At 37.2% G+C, this 18,438-nt stretch overlaps 1 protein-coding gene across 1 annotated transcript in view; it reads right to left on the bottom strand.

Annotated features, from left to right (window-relative positions):
* Positions 1 to 18,438, bottom strand: part of ASIC5 (acid sensing ion channel subunit family member 5) — a 30,274-nt gene that overhangs the window by 5,859 nt on the left and 5,977 nt on the right. Inside the window, exons 3-8 of the mRNA XM_045798610.2 lie at positions 12,539 to 12,776; positions 10,525 to 10,650; positions 8,031 to 8,180; positions 6,716 to 6,863; positions 4,150 to 4,206; positions 1,790 to 1,958 (exon numbers count right to left, since the gene is read on the bottom strand). Of these exons, the coding sequence (XP_045654566.2) occupies positions 1,790 to 1,958; positions 4,150 to 4,206; positions 6,716 to 6,863; positions 8,031 to 8,180; positions 10,525 to 10,650; positions 12,539 to 12,776 (888 nt within the window). The remainder of the gene's footprint in view (positions 1 to 1,789; positions 1,959 to 4,149; positions 4,207 to 6,715; positions 6,864 to 8,030; positions 8,181 to 10,524; positions 10,651 to 12,538; positions 12,777 to 18,438) is intronic.

The raw sequence follows: 18,438 nt of genomic DNA on the forward strand, positions 1-18,438 counted from the left end.
AAATTCAAACAGAACAATTTAAAAAGTTCGTTTGTTCTACTAATGAAATTGGCCAAGATGCAGCCAGAAGTTATCCTTATATTCATCCCCGTACTGCCCGCCTTAGTTAAGCGAAGCTTCCCATCATCTTTATAATGAGGTTCAGCAATGGCCATGTGAGGCCCCGAATGGTCAGAGTCTGAGGTTGGTTTGCGCTCCAGGAAGAAACACATGCAGTCTTCCTGATTAAGTTAGGGGTTGCTTTGCTTCATATCTTACCACTGCTGAGACTTCACATGTGTTCTCCTGACAAACTGCATTTGTGTTTTCTGATTTACTATTCTTTGATTTCTGGTGCTTGTCCCCAAACCAGTTTATTAATTATACGTGTGACTTCTAACCACCGGCTCCAGCTACAATTGTGACACCCCTGCTTCCCGCCGCGTCAAATCAGCTACTTGCCTGGTTCCTCGTAGTTACAGCCTCTACAATTCACAACTACATACAGTCCCCACATGCCAATGACGTGATAGGATTAACTGGAGAAACGTTTATAATAATCTAAGTTGCAGGGGAAGAAAAACCTCAATGTTCTCTAGGATCGTCTTCGTTATACATGGGTTCTTTTCTGAGTCACCAGTAGGTCTCCAAAATCATGCCTACATCCTCTGCATATTAAATCATGATGAAACTCAGGAGATCTCCATCAGCCAAAAGGCACACAAACTACACTTCTCGGGCATATTTAAGTATAACAGAAATAATACCATAAGTAAATCACTTTTCCATATGAAAATGGAATATAAAGGGACATCTGTTCTGGACACGAGAGTGTCAACAAAGAGATAATTGCAAATTTTCTTGCCTTTCATCTCTGTATCTTCTAAGTGTTTGAGATCATACCTATCAACCCTGTCCTGATGAAAGTACTTTTTCTCTCTGACTTGTAAAGATCACTTTATTGTCCGGGCATTTCCATGGGAAGAGTATTTTATTTATTTTGTGAAAATGAACACCAGGCTAAAAGTGGAATCCAACTGTGCTTTCAACGTTAGATATTTGGCTGTGCAGCAGGAAATCAGCTTTTAATGGGTTAATATCTATTCATTATATTAAAGTACAAACACTCATGTTCTATATTGTTGTTTCAGGTGCTCGGCTTACAAATATAAACAAAACCAAAGATAAATGTTAAGGTTGCTCCCTCATTTGAAAACAAAGAGTTCTCTATGAAGTTTGACTTGTAATTTTGAAGAGGCAGCATGGTGTAGCAGAAAGAGACCTAAATTAATCTTCACTTAATCAAACTTGGAAGGATATATCTTTGTGGAAAAATATAGGGAGACTGGAGTCATAGGTCTTGGGCCTAAGTTCTTTCTGGGCCACTGACTACCTTCCTAGGACAGTTACTCGAGACAGTGTGTGTCAGTGTCCTCACCTGTAAAATGAGAATAATAATTTGTGCCCCATCAACCTTATAGTTATTAAAACACTCAAACTATGTGACATGCAATGAAGGAGTTTTCCTATTTTAAAGCATCAACTCGTATTAGTCAGCAGTATTATTCTCCCCTGTCAGTCTACAAAGGTAAGATCTTGAGCAAATCACTCAGGCAGGCCTCATGTTACTTTTCACACAATTAAAACTGAAGGACTGAAAGACATGACCTTATCCACTTTTAAAATTCTCGATTTTCATGGTTAGTTTAGTGATGTAAGCCATTGCCTCCTCTGATTGATCAAAATTTTGTTTTGAGTAAATAAAATATTCCTGTTAATTACAAATCGTTTACAAGACTAAAAAGATTACCTGATATATTCCTGACTTTGATTTAATTTCTTCGAAAGGTATTTCAAAGCTTTTTGACTTGGAAAAGTAGAATAAGAAATAGTAGCAGGGTACTCTGTTTCTTCACAAGGAACAGGGCAGCTAGAATTATGTGTTCCCATTGTACATAGTCCCTTAACTTCAATGAGGTCTGAAATGAAAATCAGGACAGGATAGTCAGAGAAGAGGACTATTTTACAGTTGGGAGGACAGAGCTTTTAAAAATTTTATCATTTCATTTTCAATGCAAAAAAGTGGCTACCAAATTCTATCATTACTTTCTTAACAAATGGTGTTTACATTTAATTTATATTTTAGTACAAATATAGCAAAGGAGAGAGAATATAAGCATAGGAGCTGTTATCTTTAAAATTCATGGAGTCCTTGGATTTTGATCTTTGTTAGAGATCAGAAATTCTTTCCAGAAAATTCTCTGGGTTTATTTCCATAAAGTAGTATCCATTTGGACAGGAGAAAGATGGAAAGTTGTTTGTGTGACATTGGGTTGCTCTGAGAAGCATACTCAGACATACTCCTTAAAGCCAAAGACTCAGGTTTAAAGTAAACTTACCCTTGGGTTTATCGCAAGTTCTAACTGTGAAATATGTGGCTGGGTGATGAGATTGTGGACCCAGTGACTTCTAAATTGGCCAGAGGTTCTCCGCCCTATGTTTTCTCTAGACTTCTATTGAACAATCAGGCTATCTATGCAAATGCATCCTGAAAAAAAACCCCTACAGGAGGTGATATTTGTCTCCTGCGTTCCTTTGGACCACATCCCAGTGTCCAGTCTCACTGCTCCTCTCTCTCTCTCTTTTTTTTTTTAAGATTTTATTTATTTATTTGACAGAGATAGAGACAGCCAGTGAGAGAGGGAACACAAGCAGGGGGGTGGGAGAGGAAGAAGTAGGCTCATAGCAGAGGAGCCTGATGTGGGGCTCGATCCCATAACACCGGGATCACGCCCTGAGTCGAAGGCAGACGCTTAACCGCTGTGCCACCCAGGCGCCCCTCACTGCTCCCCTGTCTTGGTAGATATTCCAGTTCTTGTTTCCCTGTGGCTTTGTTACTGAAATTCTTTGTTCTTGTGAACCCTTTGTTCACCAAGACCCCCTGATTAATGATAAACTTTGGACTTTTTTTTCCCCCAGAATCTAACTTTGATACTCGTTCAGGGCATGCCTTTTGCAACATCCTCTAGTTCTTTACACTGGTTAAAACCATCACTCTTTCCCTCTAGTCACACAGACACATCCACTCACACACATATACTCTCACAAACACACACTTGTCTGTGCGCCCCATTTTCCTACAACACCCTCTGAAGAACTGCATGCATGATTTGTTTCCCCAAACTTCCTCTCCAGCCCCCATCAAGGATAAGAAATTATAAGACATTTGCCAACGTACCTCTTAACTCTCTGATCACTAGTCTGACTTTTGCGTATTTGGCTTGGAAGCTATTAAAAAATATATGAGATTCCTTCTACCCATATCCATTCCATGCAATATTTTACAACAATGGAAAAGAAACTGAATTCTATTTCTGGTTTCCTGGAGATAGTTGCACAAGGGGATAGAATAGCAAGTTTTTTAAGAGGGCATATAATATTATTCTATTTTAATTAGAAAACCCTAATGATTTAACATCATAAATATGAAGCTACATATGGGGAAAAAATAAAGGTAGAATATACTAGAGTGTTAACATTGGTTAGGGGTTAAGATAAACAATATGAAAGCAAAAAAAAAATGTTGCTTAAGAAGAAATTGTCCCCAGTAAAGGCGGCATGTATGATTTTGATCTCATTTGCATAAAAATTTTATATATGCATTTATATATAACATATGTATTTATTTATAATATATGTATAATGAAATGAATAAATGAAAGATGGTCACCTAAATAATGACAGTAATTCTCAGAGTGTTGCAACTTCTATTTCCACAAGATTCTTCTCTGTTCTGCAATGTTTGAACTAGTCATAACTTGCATGCTTTACGTAATAAGAAAAAAACAACAAAGCTGTTTTGATTATACAAAAGTATCAAATTAAAAAAAACATAAAACAGAAATAAAAATCAAACCTCTCTTGCTGTTACTTTGTCACTGAAAATCTTTAATTCAGATTTATCTTGAAATCAGAGGGGTTTGTTTTGTTTTACTGTTTAGGTCTGTAAAAGCTACTGTGCTTAATTTTAAGAACATTGAAAAACTCCTTTTTTACAGTCTCTATTCTGTTTCATTTCTGGATTAGCCATAGGATGATTTAATGTCTTGTATAACTCTGAGTTACTTTCATGTAAGTCCTGAGAATGAAGAAGTAAATTAAACCACTTACCAAGTGTAGGAGAAACACAGTCGTAAAACTTCTGTATGTCACATTCTATCCCATTTCCTTAAAAATAATAAGTGTAAACGTAGAGACTTTACATTTTATGAAATTAGTGATATAATGACAAAAATACCTTTCATCCATCCATCCATCCATCCATCCATCCATCCATCCATCCATCCATCCACACATCCATCCATTCTTTTGCAAAACAAAACAAAACAAAACAAAAACTATGAAAACATGCTAATATCTAAAGAAAATATACATTGGGAGGAAAAATAGTAATGTGGGTTTGTTTATTTCCATGTTTCTTTTCCTCTGTCTATATCATGCTAAAATCCTTTAAGTGGAGATACTAATTGAAAAATGTAGCTTTGAAATTTAAAAATGTTCTCACATGTATCATCTCATTTGTTCCTACACCAATCCTGCGATGTGGGAGTCATCATTTTCCAAATAAAGAAACTAAGTTTCAAAAAGTGGCTTGTCCAAGCAGCTGCGGGGAGTAGGGCTTGGTTCACCTTCTGTCCTGCTCCCTCTATCTATGGATTGATTGATCTTTATTTTTTATGGTATTAGTTGAAGGACGTACAACATACCATGTACTTTTTTTTAAATTTGTTTTTAAATTTCAGTTAGTTACCATGCAGTGTTAATATTAGTGTCAGGTGCACAATTTAGTGATTCAACACCTAAATCCATTGATTTAAATACATACATACACAAACTCACACACCTGGTGGGCTGCCTTTCTAGCGGTCAGATGGGGCAGGTAAGTACCAATATTATTAATCACTGGCTGTGGACCTTGAGAGAAATTGTAAAATCAATATGTAGCAGAGCTGAGTTTAATCCCAGGCTGATTCTAAAGCTTTAGTCGTTGCACCTTAACACAGATACTTGTCTACTGCTATAACGCTTGTGGTCCCCTGGGTTAGCCTCAGTGTTTACTCAATGCTCTTGCAAATAACCAAAGAGATTGTCTATTGACAAGTTGTAGATAAATTTGGCTAACTATGAGGAAGTGTTCTTTGTAAGAGAAATGAAAGAAGAAAAAAAAAAAAGAAAAAAGAAAGAGAAAAAAGAAAAAGAAAAAAGAGAAAAAAACCTACTTTCAGCATTAAATTAATTAAAAAACCCTCTCTTTTCCAAAGTATGCCTGGCTTCTTCCAATGATATTTGTCCCATTGCAAAGAACAAAGACATTTTGGAAACAATCCGTATCTGAAAAGCTGATTTTCGGGATCGCGTCTGCAAATTTTCAGTAGAGGTACTTTCGCTGCTTCAATTAATGTCTATAGATCTCAATTTCCTCATCTATAAGTAGACTTAGAGGGATATGTGAGGATCGAACCGAGTAAGACATCATTCTGAAAGCCCTTGGTATATGCTAAAGTTTATAAAAATGCCCTACTTTGTAATTTATAGTTCATCTTGTCTACTTTCTGGTCCATATTCGTTATCCAGTTCGATTTGTAAGAAGTAATACATTTTTAATATTATAAACATTAGAGTCCACCCACCAATTCAGATTTTCTCCCCCAGAAACCTTGGAAAGATAATTAGGCATGACAAATCAGATCCAGCAAGAGCAGTTTTATAGAATGCCAGTTTGGGATTATTGGCCGGAAACCAGTAATCAGAATTCTGGAAAGAAGGAAGTGGTGATTCTCCAAATTCCTCAGAAGCAGTTTGTCAACTAGAAACCATTGTTCGTAAGAGCAGAGGTGGCATTGGTCTACCTGTGTGTGAGAGGCAGTGTGTGTATATGTGTGTGAGATGGGCCACAGCAGCCAATTTAAGGAGCCAAACTGGTGTTGTCTTTAATACACTCTACATTTTTTTTTTTTTTATAAATTTTCTGGCCAAGGGGGATGAGGCAAATCTGACCAAAATTAACCAAGACTTATGTAGAATGTATTCTGTGTCAGGCGTGTTTCAAACCACTTAACATGCTTCTTTCATCTGAGGACCATCCTCTCAGGTAGCACTGTTCGTACTCTCCCCACCTTACCAGAAGTACCGAGAGGTTTGGTCTAAGGTCACGGAGAGGAGAAATGGTGTAACTGAGATGAGCCTCCGGGATCAGAGTCCAGCTCTGATCCACCCACCCAGCTCTACTGCCTCTTTCAGTGTTCGCTGCTAACCTCCCTGGCTCCAGAAATGCTCCAAATTGGAGGCAAAGGGAGTCTGGAGCTGTTTTTCTGATCACAAAGACAAGAATGTACCAATAATGACATCTTCAGGGTGCATTCAGATGGATAGAGATGGTCTCATTTTTCTTTCAAATTGAGAAAATGCTGACGATCCGTCTTAAATACCTAAGAGCACCCAATTTTACATCCTGAAAATAAGAATTGGAGACTGGCTCCATTTTCTTTCTTTTTCCAGAAATCTCTGCTCTGATTGCACGATTTAAAATCTGTTGGGTGAGGTTGTATTTGTCAAGTAGATAACTTTCTGGCATAGATTTCATAAGAATGGAAAACAATTTTATGATCTATTATTTCCCATGATTCAAGTTAAATAAAAATAATTATGTAAGAGGAAATTTGTCATTCTTATTTACCAGGAAGCAGAAAAGGTAAACAGCCACATTGTTCTTGTATGTGCTGAGCTTTACATTCCTTCAAGCAACCAGAAGTGCTGTAGGTACTAAAATTCTGTAGCTTGATGTTTGGATTGCATTCTCCCCATGGGTACTCTTGATGAACTGTCTTAAGAGAAAATAGACACCTGGCTCACGAGGTGTATCTGAGTCAATCCACATATTTCCATTCCAACAAGAGAAGCTAATATATATTTTTTACTTTTCTATCAGAGCTCTTTGATTCCTTTTTTTTTTTTAACTGACTACATTTGCCTATGTTGCTTACTCAATTTACCTGAAAATCCTGAAGGGAAATGCAACAGTGGGCCTTTAACGCATATCCCAAATGCTCTGTACCTAAAGTGAATGAATAAAGTCACAGACTGCTCTAAAAATTAACTCATGTAAGAAAAAATAGTATCCTTTATGGAAAGAATATGTTAGCAGATTCATAAGTCTACCCACCTAAAACAGCAACCAAAATTACACACAAAAATCTATTATTGAGCACTTACTATATGCCAGGCAATATGGTAAGTGCTTTTTAAAAAAAATTTTTTTAAAGATTTTATTTATCCATTTGAGAAAAAGAGAGCACAGGGGAAAGAGCAGAGGGAGAGGGGGAGAGAGAACGTCAAGCAGACTCCCCACTGAGCGCAGAGCCCAACACAGGGCTTGATCTCACGACCCTGAGATCACGACCTGAGCCGAAATCAAAAGTCAGATGCTTAATCGACTGAACCACTTAGGCACCCTGGTAAACGCTTTCTTTGTGTTATTTCATTTAAACTTCATAGTTACTATAACTATGAAAAAGAGATATAATCTTTATCAGAGAGAAGAGATGGAATTTCAGGAAGGTAATTAAGGAAATTGCAGAGCAAGCAACTAGCAAATGGACATCTGCCAGACATGCTTGACTCCGAGATTCCCACTCTTCCCACTTACTTTTCTTCTTCCCAGAATACCCCATTGAGAAAACGCACAGTTCAATCACTTGGGGGTCTCTTCAAATTTACTGATCCTTTCCATTTCTAATGAAATTTGAAGTTACCTTGTATTTGCCAGGCTTCCCAGCTTTCACTTATATTGTACATGTGAATTCACTGATTTTACTACATATGTACCTCCTAGTAATGGGAAAGAACCTGAAATGAAACTAACTATGGAATTTCCAGAGGTCTTCTGAAGGCACGGTAGAGAGAGGTTTCTAGTGGAAGTATGATTTATGTGTATATCCGTTTACTACCCTACCTGACTCCCTCAGATTTTACACCTTGTATGTGTGATTTACCTTGACTTGGCGGATTGTTACCCGGGCATGCATTCCCACAGGTGACGACAAGCCTAAACCATCAATCTGTGGCACCTTCTTTGGCGAATGGATAACAAAGATGATTCCAGCATCAACAAAACCGAGGGCTGGGTCGTCAGTGAATTCCTCCTGAAACAAACCACCAAAAATTTTCCCCAATTACAAATTGGTGTCAATTCTACACAAGTTCAAGATTTCATTTTATCCTCTTGTGAGAGGATCTGACTTGCTTAAAATCAAGTGTTTCCTCTCACTATCCAATTCCATATTATATACAAACTGAAAAGTAAAGCCCTAAGATGCACTTTTCATGGTTGAATCACATGTCAAGGTGTCAACAGTTTCCACAGCTTACTTTCGCCTTAGATGAATACCATAGTACATATCATGACTGTCGATCGTCTGATTTCCTAGGGGCCCTCTCTTCACCTAGTGACCTTTTAGTTGCTTCTCTCTCATCTACTCTCTTTGCTTCGTTTGTTTTAGAATATCATTTGGCTCCTTTCTTCTCCTTGCAATTAAAATCTCTGGCCTTATTTAAAATTGAAATTCATTTCCCCCTGAGCGTGAAGACTTACACTATGTCTTTAACACCACTGCTCTTCTATAAGTCCCATGCCAGATGAAAAAAATGAGCCCTAAACTTCTGGTGATTCTGTTCTTAAAGATCTTCCTTGACTTACAATGAGGTTACAGGCTGATAAACCCATTGTAAGGTGAAAATATCATAAATCAAAAATGCATTTAATACACCTATCATCATAGCTTAGCCTAACCTACTTTAAACATGCTTAGACCACTCACTTCAGCCCACAGCTGGGCAAAATCATCTATCACAAAGCCTATTTTGTAATAGAATGTGGAATATCTCATGTAATTTATCACATATGGAACCGAAAGTGAGAACCAGAATGGTTATGTGGGTGCAGGATGATTGCAAGTGTGTCAGTGATTTATGCTGGTGATGGCGTGGCTAGCTGGGAGCTGCCGCTGCCGAATATCACGAGAGAGTGTCGTACCACATATCACTAGCCCATGAAAAGATCCAAATTCAAAATTCGAAGTATGACTTTGACTGCATGGGTATCACTTTTGCACCATTATAAAGTTGAAAAATTGTAAGTGGGGACATTGTTAAGTCAGGGACCGTCTGCAGTTGTAATTTCAGATTATAAGGAGAAAGAAAGAGCTTGGGAATATGATGATTTTTTTCCTGCGAATGGGTCAACTGCATATGTAATTACATTTAATAAACATGCTTAATATTCTATTTGTAAGAGGTCTATTTCTCCTGGGTCTGCTATGACTCTAAGAAACACTCAACTGGCTAGTCTAGACAAGTATTTAAGAGCCATTTACTTACGGAATTTTACTTTGCATTTGCAGATTTTAATTGCAGTCTAAAAATACTTGGGAAATTCAAGCTTGTAAAATTCATAATATAATATTTGAACAGACTATATGGCTAGTATTTAAGTGACCTAGAAATAGATATCAAATACATGTACAAGTAACTATATATGTATATTTATATATAAAATCAAATATATGTACATGCATTATACTGTGCAGTCCTGTGTTGGAACAAAAATATCTTGAGCAGGATACAAGAGGAAGTTATGAAACATACCTTAAAGAAAAATTCTTTGAAAGTAGCCACTGGTCCCATTGACTTGGATTGGGAGATAGGACAGTTCAATGGGGTTTATTTCTCAACTTTGCATTAATCGTATGATTTTGGATGTTTAGTTTACCAGCATCTCAGAATCTTCATTTATAAAACCACAATAATGAAGCAGAGTATCTCTAAATGTGTAATACTGGAAACAGTTGGGTAAGATAAAACGTAGAATTAACCTTCAGGAGGAAGCTATAGCAAGTGCCCTTGAAGCGGACACCTACTGTATTCCTTAGGTGTTTGGACATCTGCCTCTCAGGCCTAAACGCTTAGACTTCTTGTACCAATTACAAATTCGCAGAAGCTAGGCTTAGGCAAAGTTAATTTATACAACATTCTTTATATAACGAGTATTTTTTGAGTCATCCTTCAAACTATAGATTCCATGGTTTGTCAAATGTGCATGCATGACTTCTTTCAAAACATACTGCCTTTTTTACATAAAAGTCTCTCTAAAAATATTCTTAAAATACATAAAATCATTTAAAATTAACTATATACATTGTGATTTAGAAACTTCTGGCTTCCTTATTTTGTGGCATGAACATTTCCGGGGTCACAAAAATGACAGTAGTATAGTTAAATATGTCCAGGTTATGCCTCTAAATTTGGATTTTTTTAATCTCAAAGTCAATAATTGCATCCATGGGACTCCACACTAGGTTAACAAAAACTGAAATAATACCAATTGTGGGAACAGTATGACAGGGTAAAATATTTTGATCAAAATCTTTCGAAAACCCCTCACATTCTTGTTTGTCTTGACCCCTGGTGAGGTTTAAGAAAATTCAGTACCTGATTGACATTGAAGAGCAAGCTTAAGCCTCTTCCGGAGACACTCACTTTTTCCTTTGCTTGAATATTTTCACCATGATTAAAAGTAAAACAATTTCCATATTCAGTGAAGACATGTGCAAAGTCCTCAATATGAAAATGAACCAAATGAAATATAATTAGTTAGGTATTTTGGCCACTTTTGAGGTTGAAGTTACTCTAACTTAAAAAAAAAATCAGATGTCTAAATGAGAATGCAGAAATATCAGAAAGAATAGGTAATGTGGTAATTCTGGTTTGTGTTCATTAATAGTTACAATTTTTAAAAAAATATGCACTTGTCAATCTGTATGTGATTATCTAATTGAGATTTTTTTTTAGTGTAAATAAACATGTTTTAAAAATTTATTTGTTGGGGCGCCTGGGTGGCACAGCGGTTAAGCGTCTGCCTTTGGCTCAGGGCGTGATCCCAGTGCTATGGGATCGAGCCCCACATCAGGCTCCTCCACTAGGAGCCTGCTTCTTCCTCTTCCACTCCCCCTGCTTGTGTTCCCTCTCTCGCTGGCTGTCTCTATCTCTGTCAAATAAATAAATAAAATCTAAAAAAAAAAAATATTAAAAAAAATTTATTTGTTGTATGTTTAGTAAGGATTCATGGAAACATGTATTCTTACCTATGGAGAAGGCTTTCACATCCTGTCTTTGAGGAGCTCCCCCCTCCCCCATGTTGGGGCAGCCAATCACATTGCTCTGTTCCTCTTCCTCCAAAAGCTGATACCGCAGAAGCGCCCATATGATAAACACTGGACCGACATGAATACCCCACTGCCTCACTTCAGTGATTGGTTTAGGAGTTGACATGTGTCCTATGTAAAGCTAATCAGTCTTGCATGGAATTATTAAGAGGATACTGGAATGTTAAAGTATGATAATGAGAGGCAAGGGTTGTCAGCAGTCATCATGGCTCTATGAGGAGAATTCACACAGGAAAAAACCAACGTGAGTCATGAGATAAAAAGAGAGAGAGAAGGTTAATGATGTTGTCAAAGTGTCTTGGTTGAGCCTTTTCTGAAGCCAGTCCTACTTGTAAGAGTTCCTGTTAATTAAACCAATACATTCTTTCTACTCGTTAGCTCCCAGAGGTGGGTGTCTGTAAGTTGCAACTGAAAAATTCCTGTCTGATACATGTCTAACACAAAATTTCTTGGTGACAAGTTTAAACATGTTGGTTGGCAAATAACAAGCAACATAGAAGAACTTCTCTAAATTAAGAGTTTAGAACAGGACTTCATCTCAGTCACATGTCTGTCAGGCCTTTTTTTTTCTTTCCGTTTTCTGTGTGCTAAGGAAGGCTACCAGAAGGATGAGGAATTGTGTCCCAGAATCATGAATTTGGGAAGTTTACTTGGAATCACCTAACTAACTGGAAACACCTGCTACAGAATTGCTGATACTAGAAACAGGGTGTCAAAGTGCCTACAGATCCCTTTGCTAGTAGTTTCCAGGGATATCCAACACTTTATCTTAAATGCAGATTAATTATATAAAGGATAAAAACAGGATGTTTTGAGTGATTAGAGAAATATATGTAATCTTTGTAGTCAAATCCTGGTGCCTGCCCATTTTCTACAGCCTCCAAGCAAAAAAAAAAAAAAAAAAAAAAAAAAAAAAAAAAAAAAAAAAAATCTGCATGTTGGCTCCTTAATGATAATAAAAATGCTACCTTAGAATATGTTATTGAAGAATGGGAAAATTAAAATATTCCCTTGAGTTAAATTTTTTTTTGAGATTATCCTGCAATTAAGGTAATTCAAGATCTCTGTTCTCTATCTTCTCTTACCTAACCACTTGGAAAAAGAAATACGTCTCATGTGTATTTCACACCCCTTGATGTCATAAGGCGGAGCTAATGAAATATACTCTTTGAGCAAATTTAGATCGATTCCCTGTGAAAGTAAACCTTATCTCAGTGTGAAACAGTGTAGTGCAGTAATTTATCGTGTTGATGATATTTGAAGAAATGTCAGATTGTTACCTGTGGACCACACGGCTTTCCAAAAAAGTCACATTCCAACAGAGTGCTATTGTTGAGATAAAAACCGTTATTTTTTACAAACTCTGTAATGCTGAAGTTTTGGTGACTTGCAAGAAAATCAACAGCTTCTTTAAAGCCAGTGTAATTGGACCTGATTTCCTGAAGATGGAGGACTTTGTATACAATATTCCATAAGAAAAAAATAATACCAAATTTGGCCGCAGCTTCTGTTTGGAACCTATTGATAGAAATAAAGGCAATATTTAGAATTGCAAAAACTTTCTATGACCTAGAGGACAGACATCAAACATCTGGACCCCATCAGCTTCTCCAGCTTATCTGCTACATTCTCCTTCATTCCTAAGAGATACAAGCAAAACTGAATTCCTAAGAGGTCTTTGCCACATCCTGCAATTCACCTTGTATTTACTGTCCTTTCATTGACCTAGAACACTTTGCAGACCTTGATCTGGATAACATCTTAATGGAGCTTCAAGACCCAACATGAAGAGAGAGGTGGGAATGTGAAGTTGCTAAGAATATAGACTCAGGGGCCAGATTTCCTGGGTTCAAATCCCAGCTCTGTCATTGTGGCTTTGTACTGTGCCTGTGTGGTTACGTTGGAACTATTTTCCAACATCTTCCTTGTATGTATCTGGCTACAATCGCAGAGTAGGAACTTCAGTCTCAGACGCACTTTGTGGTACATCTTGTGACTCAACTCGTTGGTATGGGGCGACAGCCGGGACTGGAGCTCCTCCTGCCTCCTTCAGCTTCTTCAAATCCCAGGTCAAATGAGAGTGCAACCTGGAGAAGGTCCGAGCTCATCCTGCAGGTGGCCTGCCCTCCCGAGATCAGGGGTGGTGAAAAAGACAGACACACCTTTCTAGTTCATATATCTTCCCTTTGCTTCAGATCTGTCTTCCTTTCTGACTGCTGATCTTGTAACATCAAGCCCAGCACCAGAAACTGAGGCAAGAGACTTAGAAAGACTGCTCAACCAGTCCCGACGTGTAGCGGACTTAATCCTTAAAATAAATCCCTTGTTCTGTGTCATTCACAGGGCTCTTTTTCTCTGAACAAGCCCTGATCGGTACAGCCACTCAGTGTTATGACTTGGCAAATTTCATCTCATTGTGACTTGGTTTCCTCACTTGTAAAATCAAGGTATGTTAAAAACCTACTTCAAAATATTATTTTGACGATTAGGTTATTTTTCCTAAAACATTTAGAAGCGTGCCTGGAATATAGTGATAGTTAGGTAAATATTCATGAAATTAACACCCTCTTTATTGTCCAAATATTTTCCTGGCAATTAAAGCAGAAGGAATCTATTTGCCCTAACAAAATAAATATGCTGTAATTCCCTTCCTCTGTTGAGCAATTTCCTCTTTGCCTTGTGTATGGTTGTTTATTTGTGTACCTTATATCCTTTTCTGAATTTGATTGATATTATCATATTTTGTATATATATAAATCTTGAAACTGAACAAAGACTCTCCATTCAAATTTACTAGTAGAAAGCATGGAACGAAGAGTGTATCCACTCTTGCTAAGTACACAGAGCCATGCGGTGCTTGGTTTGTGTGTATGTGACCTCACTCCTGGACTTCCTTTCTGTACCAGATTTTATATTTTATCTTCACTTTCTATTATCTTTCATATAATTTTTGCTTTCTTCTACAAGCCACATGAAACTCTTTCTCAGTCATGGTAGAACATACATAAAACAAAACACGGAAAATAAAAAAACACACCCAAACCAGCATCATACATCCTTTTAGAGGTCAGAAACTGTTTTCATGGTCAGGTCCGAAGAGAATATCTTACTTAACCAGCGTTGAACCTTGAAGGCCTGTCTTAAATCCACCAGCCGGGGTCTCTAGAATCCTATACATATCCTTCTTTGACTTCCCCTTTCCTTAGAGACACTACTAATTCATGGTGACATTCTACCTAACATAAGTATATCCAACAATCTTGCTTTTCTTTTCTTTTCTTTTCTTTTCTTTTCTTTTCTTTTCTTTTCTTTTCTTTTCTTTTTTTTTTCCTTTTTTAAAGATTTTATTTATTTATTTGACAGAGAGAGGGACAGCCAGAGAGAGAGGGAAAACAAGCAGGGGGAGTGGGAAAGGAAGAAGCAGGCTCCCAGCAGGGAGCCGGATACAGGCTGATCCCAGGACCCTGGGGGACCTTGAACTTCCTTCAGCTTTCTGTCTCTCTGAATGATGACACCATACCAGGGATCTGCTCCAAAGCCCTGCAGCTTTGGGGTTTCTCCCCAGACTGAGAGTCAATACTACTTTTCCCAACGTTCATTGGATTCTTTTCAAAATGATTATGCAGAGAAATGAAGGAACTCTCACATGTGTAGGAGGTATAAATACCATAGATAAAAAGGGTAAAAGGGAGGGCATTTTAAAATATTCTTCTAAAATTTTTTTTATTACATCATAATAGTTGAGACCAGGAAGGTGATTTAGGCAGATGAACTAGACTTAATGAAAAAAGTTAACAACATTTGGAACAAAGGAAGAAAAAAAAATGTATGAGACATATTGTTCAGCGTAACACCAAAGTGTGTTGCTCTGAGTGTATTTTTGACTTTCAGTCAGATTTCTAAACTTGCCCAAGTCTGTTCTTTCAGAACTCTTGCTTAGTTAGAGTTTTCCTTACTCTTTTACTTAACATACACTGGTAAGAGGCTGGCAAAAGAAAAACAGTAATAAAAATGCGTTGCTTTATTTCGACAAGTGAGTAAGTGACAGCCAGGTAATGAGTGCACGTGCAAATGCCTCTACGCACCAATGCCCAGATTTCGTGACCCAAATGCGCATGTTTCATCCTATGTCCAAGTTGATGCCTTACGCAGCCCTTCATCGAATCCCACCAAAACCAATCTAAGTCTACCACGTATTAACAAGAATGTATATTTTGCAGATCATTTTAGGGCGAGGAAAAATAGAGAAGAAGGTCTGCTGTTTGGATTCTCCTATGAGCCAATTTTAGTATCTTACAGTTCTCTGTGAAAATAAAATCTTTGACACGTGTTCATTGTATATTTGTATTAAGAGTCATGCTTTTGTCTTATTTAAAATCCCTTACCTCATATTTAAGCAGTGTATTTGGAACAAACAAAGAAGCATAGGGACTACTGTGAAGATAAACTGAACTCGAGTTACTCATTCTAATACAATAGCCCAAATCACATCCGTGTTCATTATATGCAGTCGTTATTGGCGTTTTTATTCTTTATTTATTTTATTTCTGTGTTTAGTAGAAGAAAACAAACTTCAGAGGTTTTTACCAAATACGATATAATGGAAATCTGTGATTAATTTTGTGCTGAAGATAGGTTAGCATGTAAACATGTTTGACACAGGAACATCTGAGAGTCCTAATATTTCTGATTAGGGTGAAGCTTGGCATTAGACGCAAGGTATTTGAACCCTTTACTGGGATCTTCTGAATTGAGAAGAGCTATGGTAGTACAGAGTAGTACAATTTGTTATTTTAAATGTAACTGGGTTATTCTGTGTGACTTTTTGATTATTGAGGAAATCAAATAAAGTCCACAGTTAATTTATGGGATTTATATCACTCTGCTTTATGCAATAAAATCATTAAAGCTTCATGGAATCACATAAAATATTTATTAGTATGACCACTGATCCTTATCCTACTCCATCTCATAAAATTTATAATACTTTCGATCTTCTAAAATAAGAAATAAACTTATTTAAAGTTATGGTCTAAAATTTATATATCAATTTAAAATATGCAAGCAGAATAAATAGTTTTTCAGGGTTCCATTACATGGCCTAAGAACTAAAACGTTTGAAGACCACTGGCTTTGAGAACCAGACAATAGACAGCTTGAGTTCTTTCCCTCATCTGCCAGTAATTTGTTGAACTGTAATGGGTAAGATGCTCGTGTACTGAGATTCAAAGTATCTACCTATAAAATTAGACTCTAGGAGATGAAAATGTCTCTAACCCCTATAGTATGGATGCCACCTAAGTTCTTTGTCACCTAAGAAAGAATAATTCCTTTATAATTAAGAATTTCCCTATCTGTAATTATAGTTTCTAAAATATTAAATTTTTTTTTGTCTGGGTATTTACTGTATCCAACTGAGCTAGAATACACTACCAGTTTTTTTTTTTTTTAAGATATACCATCTAACACAAGAGCCTAAATTGTTGATTTGTGATTTGAGCTGTGCAAAACGAATTAAATTTTTTTTTAAAGATTTTATTTATTTATTCAACAGAGATAGAGACAGCCAGCGAGAGAGGGAACACAAGCAGGGGGAGTGGGAGAGGAAGAAGCAGGCTCCTAGCGGAGGAGCCTGATGTGGGGCTCGATCCCATAACGCCAGGATCACGCCCTGAGCCGAAGGCAGACGCTTAACCACTGTGCCACCCAGGCGCCCCCGAATTAAATTTTTATACTAAAAAATTATGAAAATACTTATAGTATAGAGTATTAAATATTTTCTTTGAGATCTTTCTTTATTTCTAAAATGGGTGCTTGCAGCTGTAAATTTCCCTGGTAGCATGGCTTCAGTGGTATCCCATAATTTTTTTTTAAAGATTTTATTTGTTTGTTTGAGAGAGAGTGCACAAGCGGTGGGGGGGAGGGGAGAGGAGTAGAGGGAGAGGGACAAGCAGACTCTGCCCTGAGCTTGGAGCCCGACGTGGGACTTGATCCCATGACCCCAAGATCCTGACCCAAGCCGAAATCAAGAGTCCGATCCTCAACTGACTAAGCCATCCAAGCACCCTGGTGTCCCATAAGTTTTGCTATGCTGTATCCTCATTTTTCATTCACCTCGGAGTATTGTCTCATATCCTATTATTTCTTCTTTGACTTGTTGGCTATTTAAGTGTTTAATATCCACATATTTGTGACTATCCTGAATTTCTTTCTATTAATGATTTCTAATATCATTCTATTGCTGTTGATGGACATACTCTGAATGATTTCAAATCTTTTGAATTTATTGAAGCTTATTTTATGGCCTTGCATATGACCTATCCTAGAAAATGCTTCACGTGTACTTGAGAGGAGTGTGTATTCTGCTGCTTTGGCAGAGAATGGTCCATAGATGTCTTTTAGGTCTAGTTAGCTTCTGGTTTATATGGATGTTCAAATCTGCTCAGTCTTCTGTTTCCTTGTTGACCCTCTGCTCTGCTGTTCTACCGATTACTGAAAGTGGTACTGAAGTATGCAACTGGATATGCTGAATTTTATCTTCCTGATAGATCACCCTTTTATCATTATCAACTGACCCTCTTTATCTCCAGTAACACACTTTGTTTTAAATTCAATAATGAGAACAACGAATGGGAGTCCCCGTTGCTCCACATTCTCATCCAGATGTGAGGTCTCTCTTAGATTTTTGCCGTCCTAATACGTGTGTAGTCATATCTCATTGTTATTAATTTGCATTTCCCTGATGACATATGATGCGGAGCATCTTTCTATGTACTTAATTGTCACCTACATTTTCTTTGGTGAGGTACTTGTTAATGTCTTGGACTTATTTTTTAATCAAGTTGTTTTCTTATTTTTAATAGTTCTTTGTATGTTTTGGATAACAGTCTTTCATCAGATGTCTTTGGCAAATATCTCTCTCATTTTGTGGCTTGTCTTTTCATTATCTTAATCTCTCCGGGGCATAGATTGCCCTACAGTCTAATCTAATTAAGTATGGGCCCCTTAAAGGAGTAGATTTTGAGGCCAGTCTTTGAGAGTTCTTCTAACCCCCGGAGAAGTCTTCTTGTGTGTCTCTTCTCTGTACTCTTACTAAAAAACTAGCCGGCGTATGGTTTAGCTTGTTGTTCTCATAAACCTACTAACCTCCTCTTAATTGTTTACCACCAAAACCTATGTT

Source organism: Ursus americanus, chromosome 13, assembly GCF_024610735.1.
Source record: "Ursus americanus isolate L20-20 chromosome 13, mUrsAme1.1.p, whole genome shotgun sequence".
NCBI lineage: Eukaryota > Metazoa > Chordata > Mammalia > Carnivora > Ursidae > Ursus > Ursus americanus.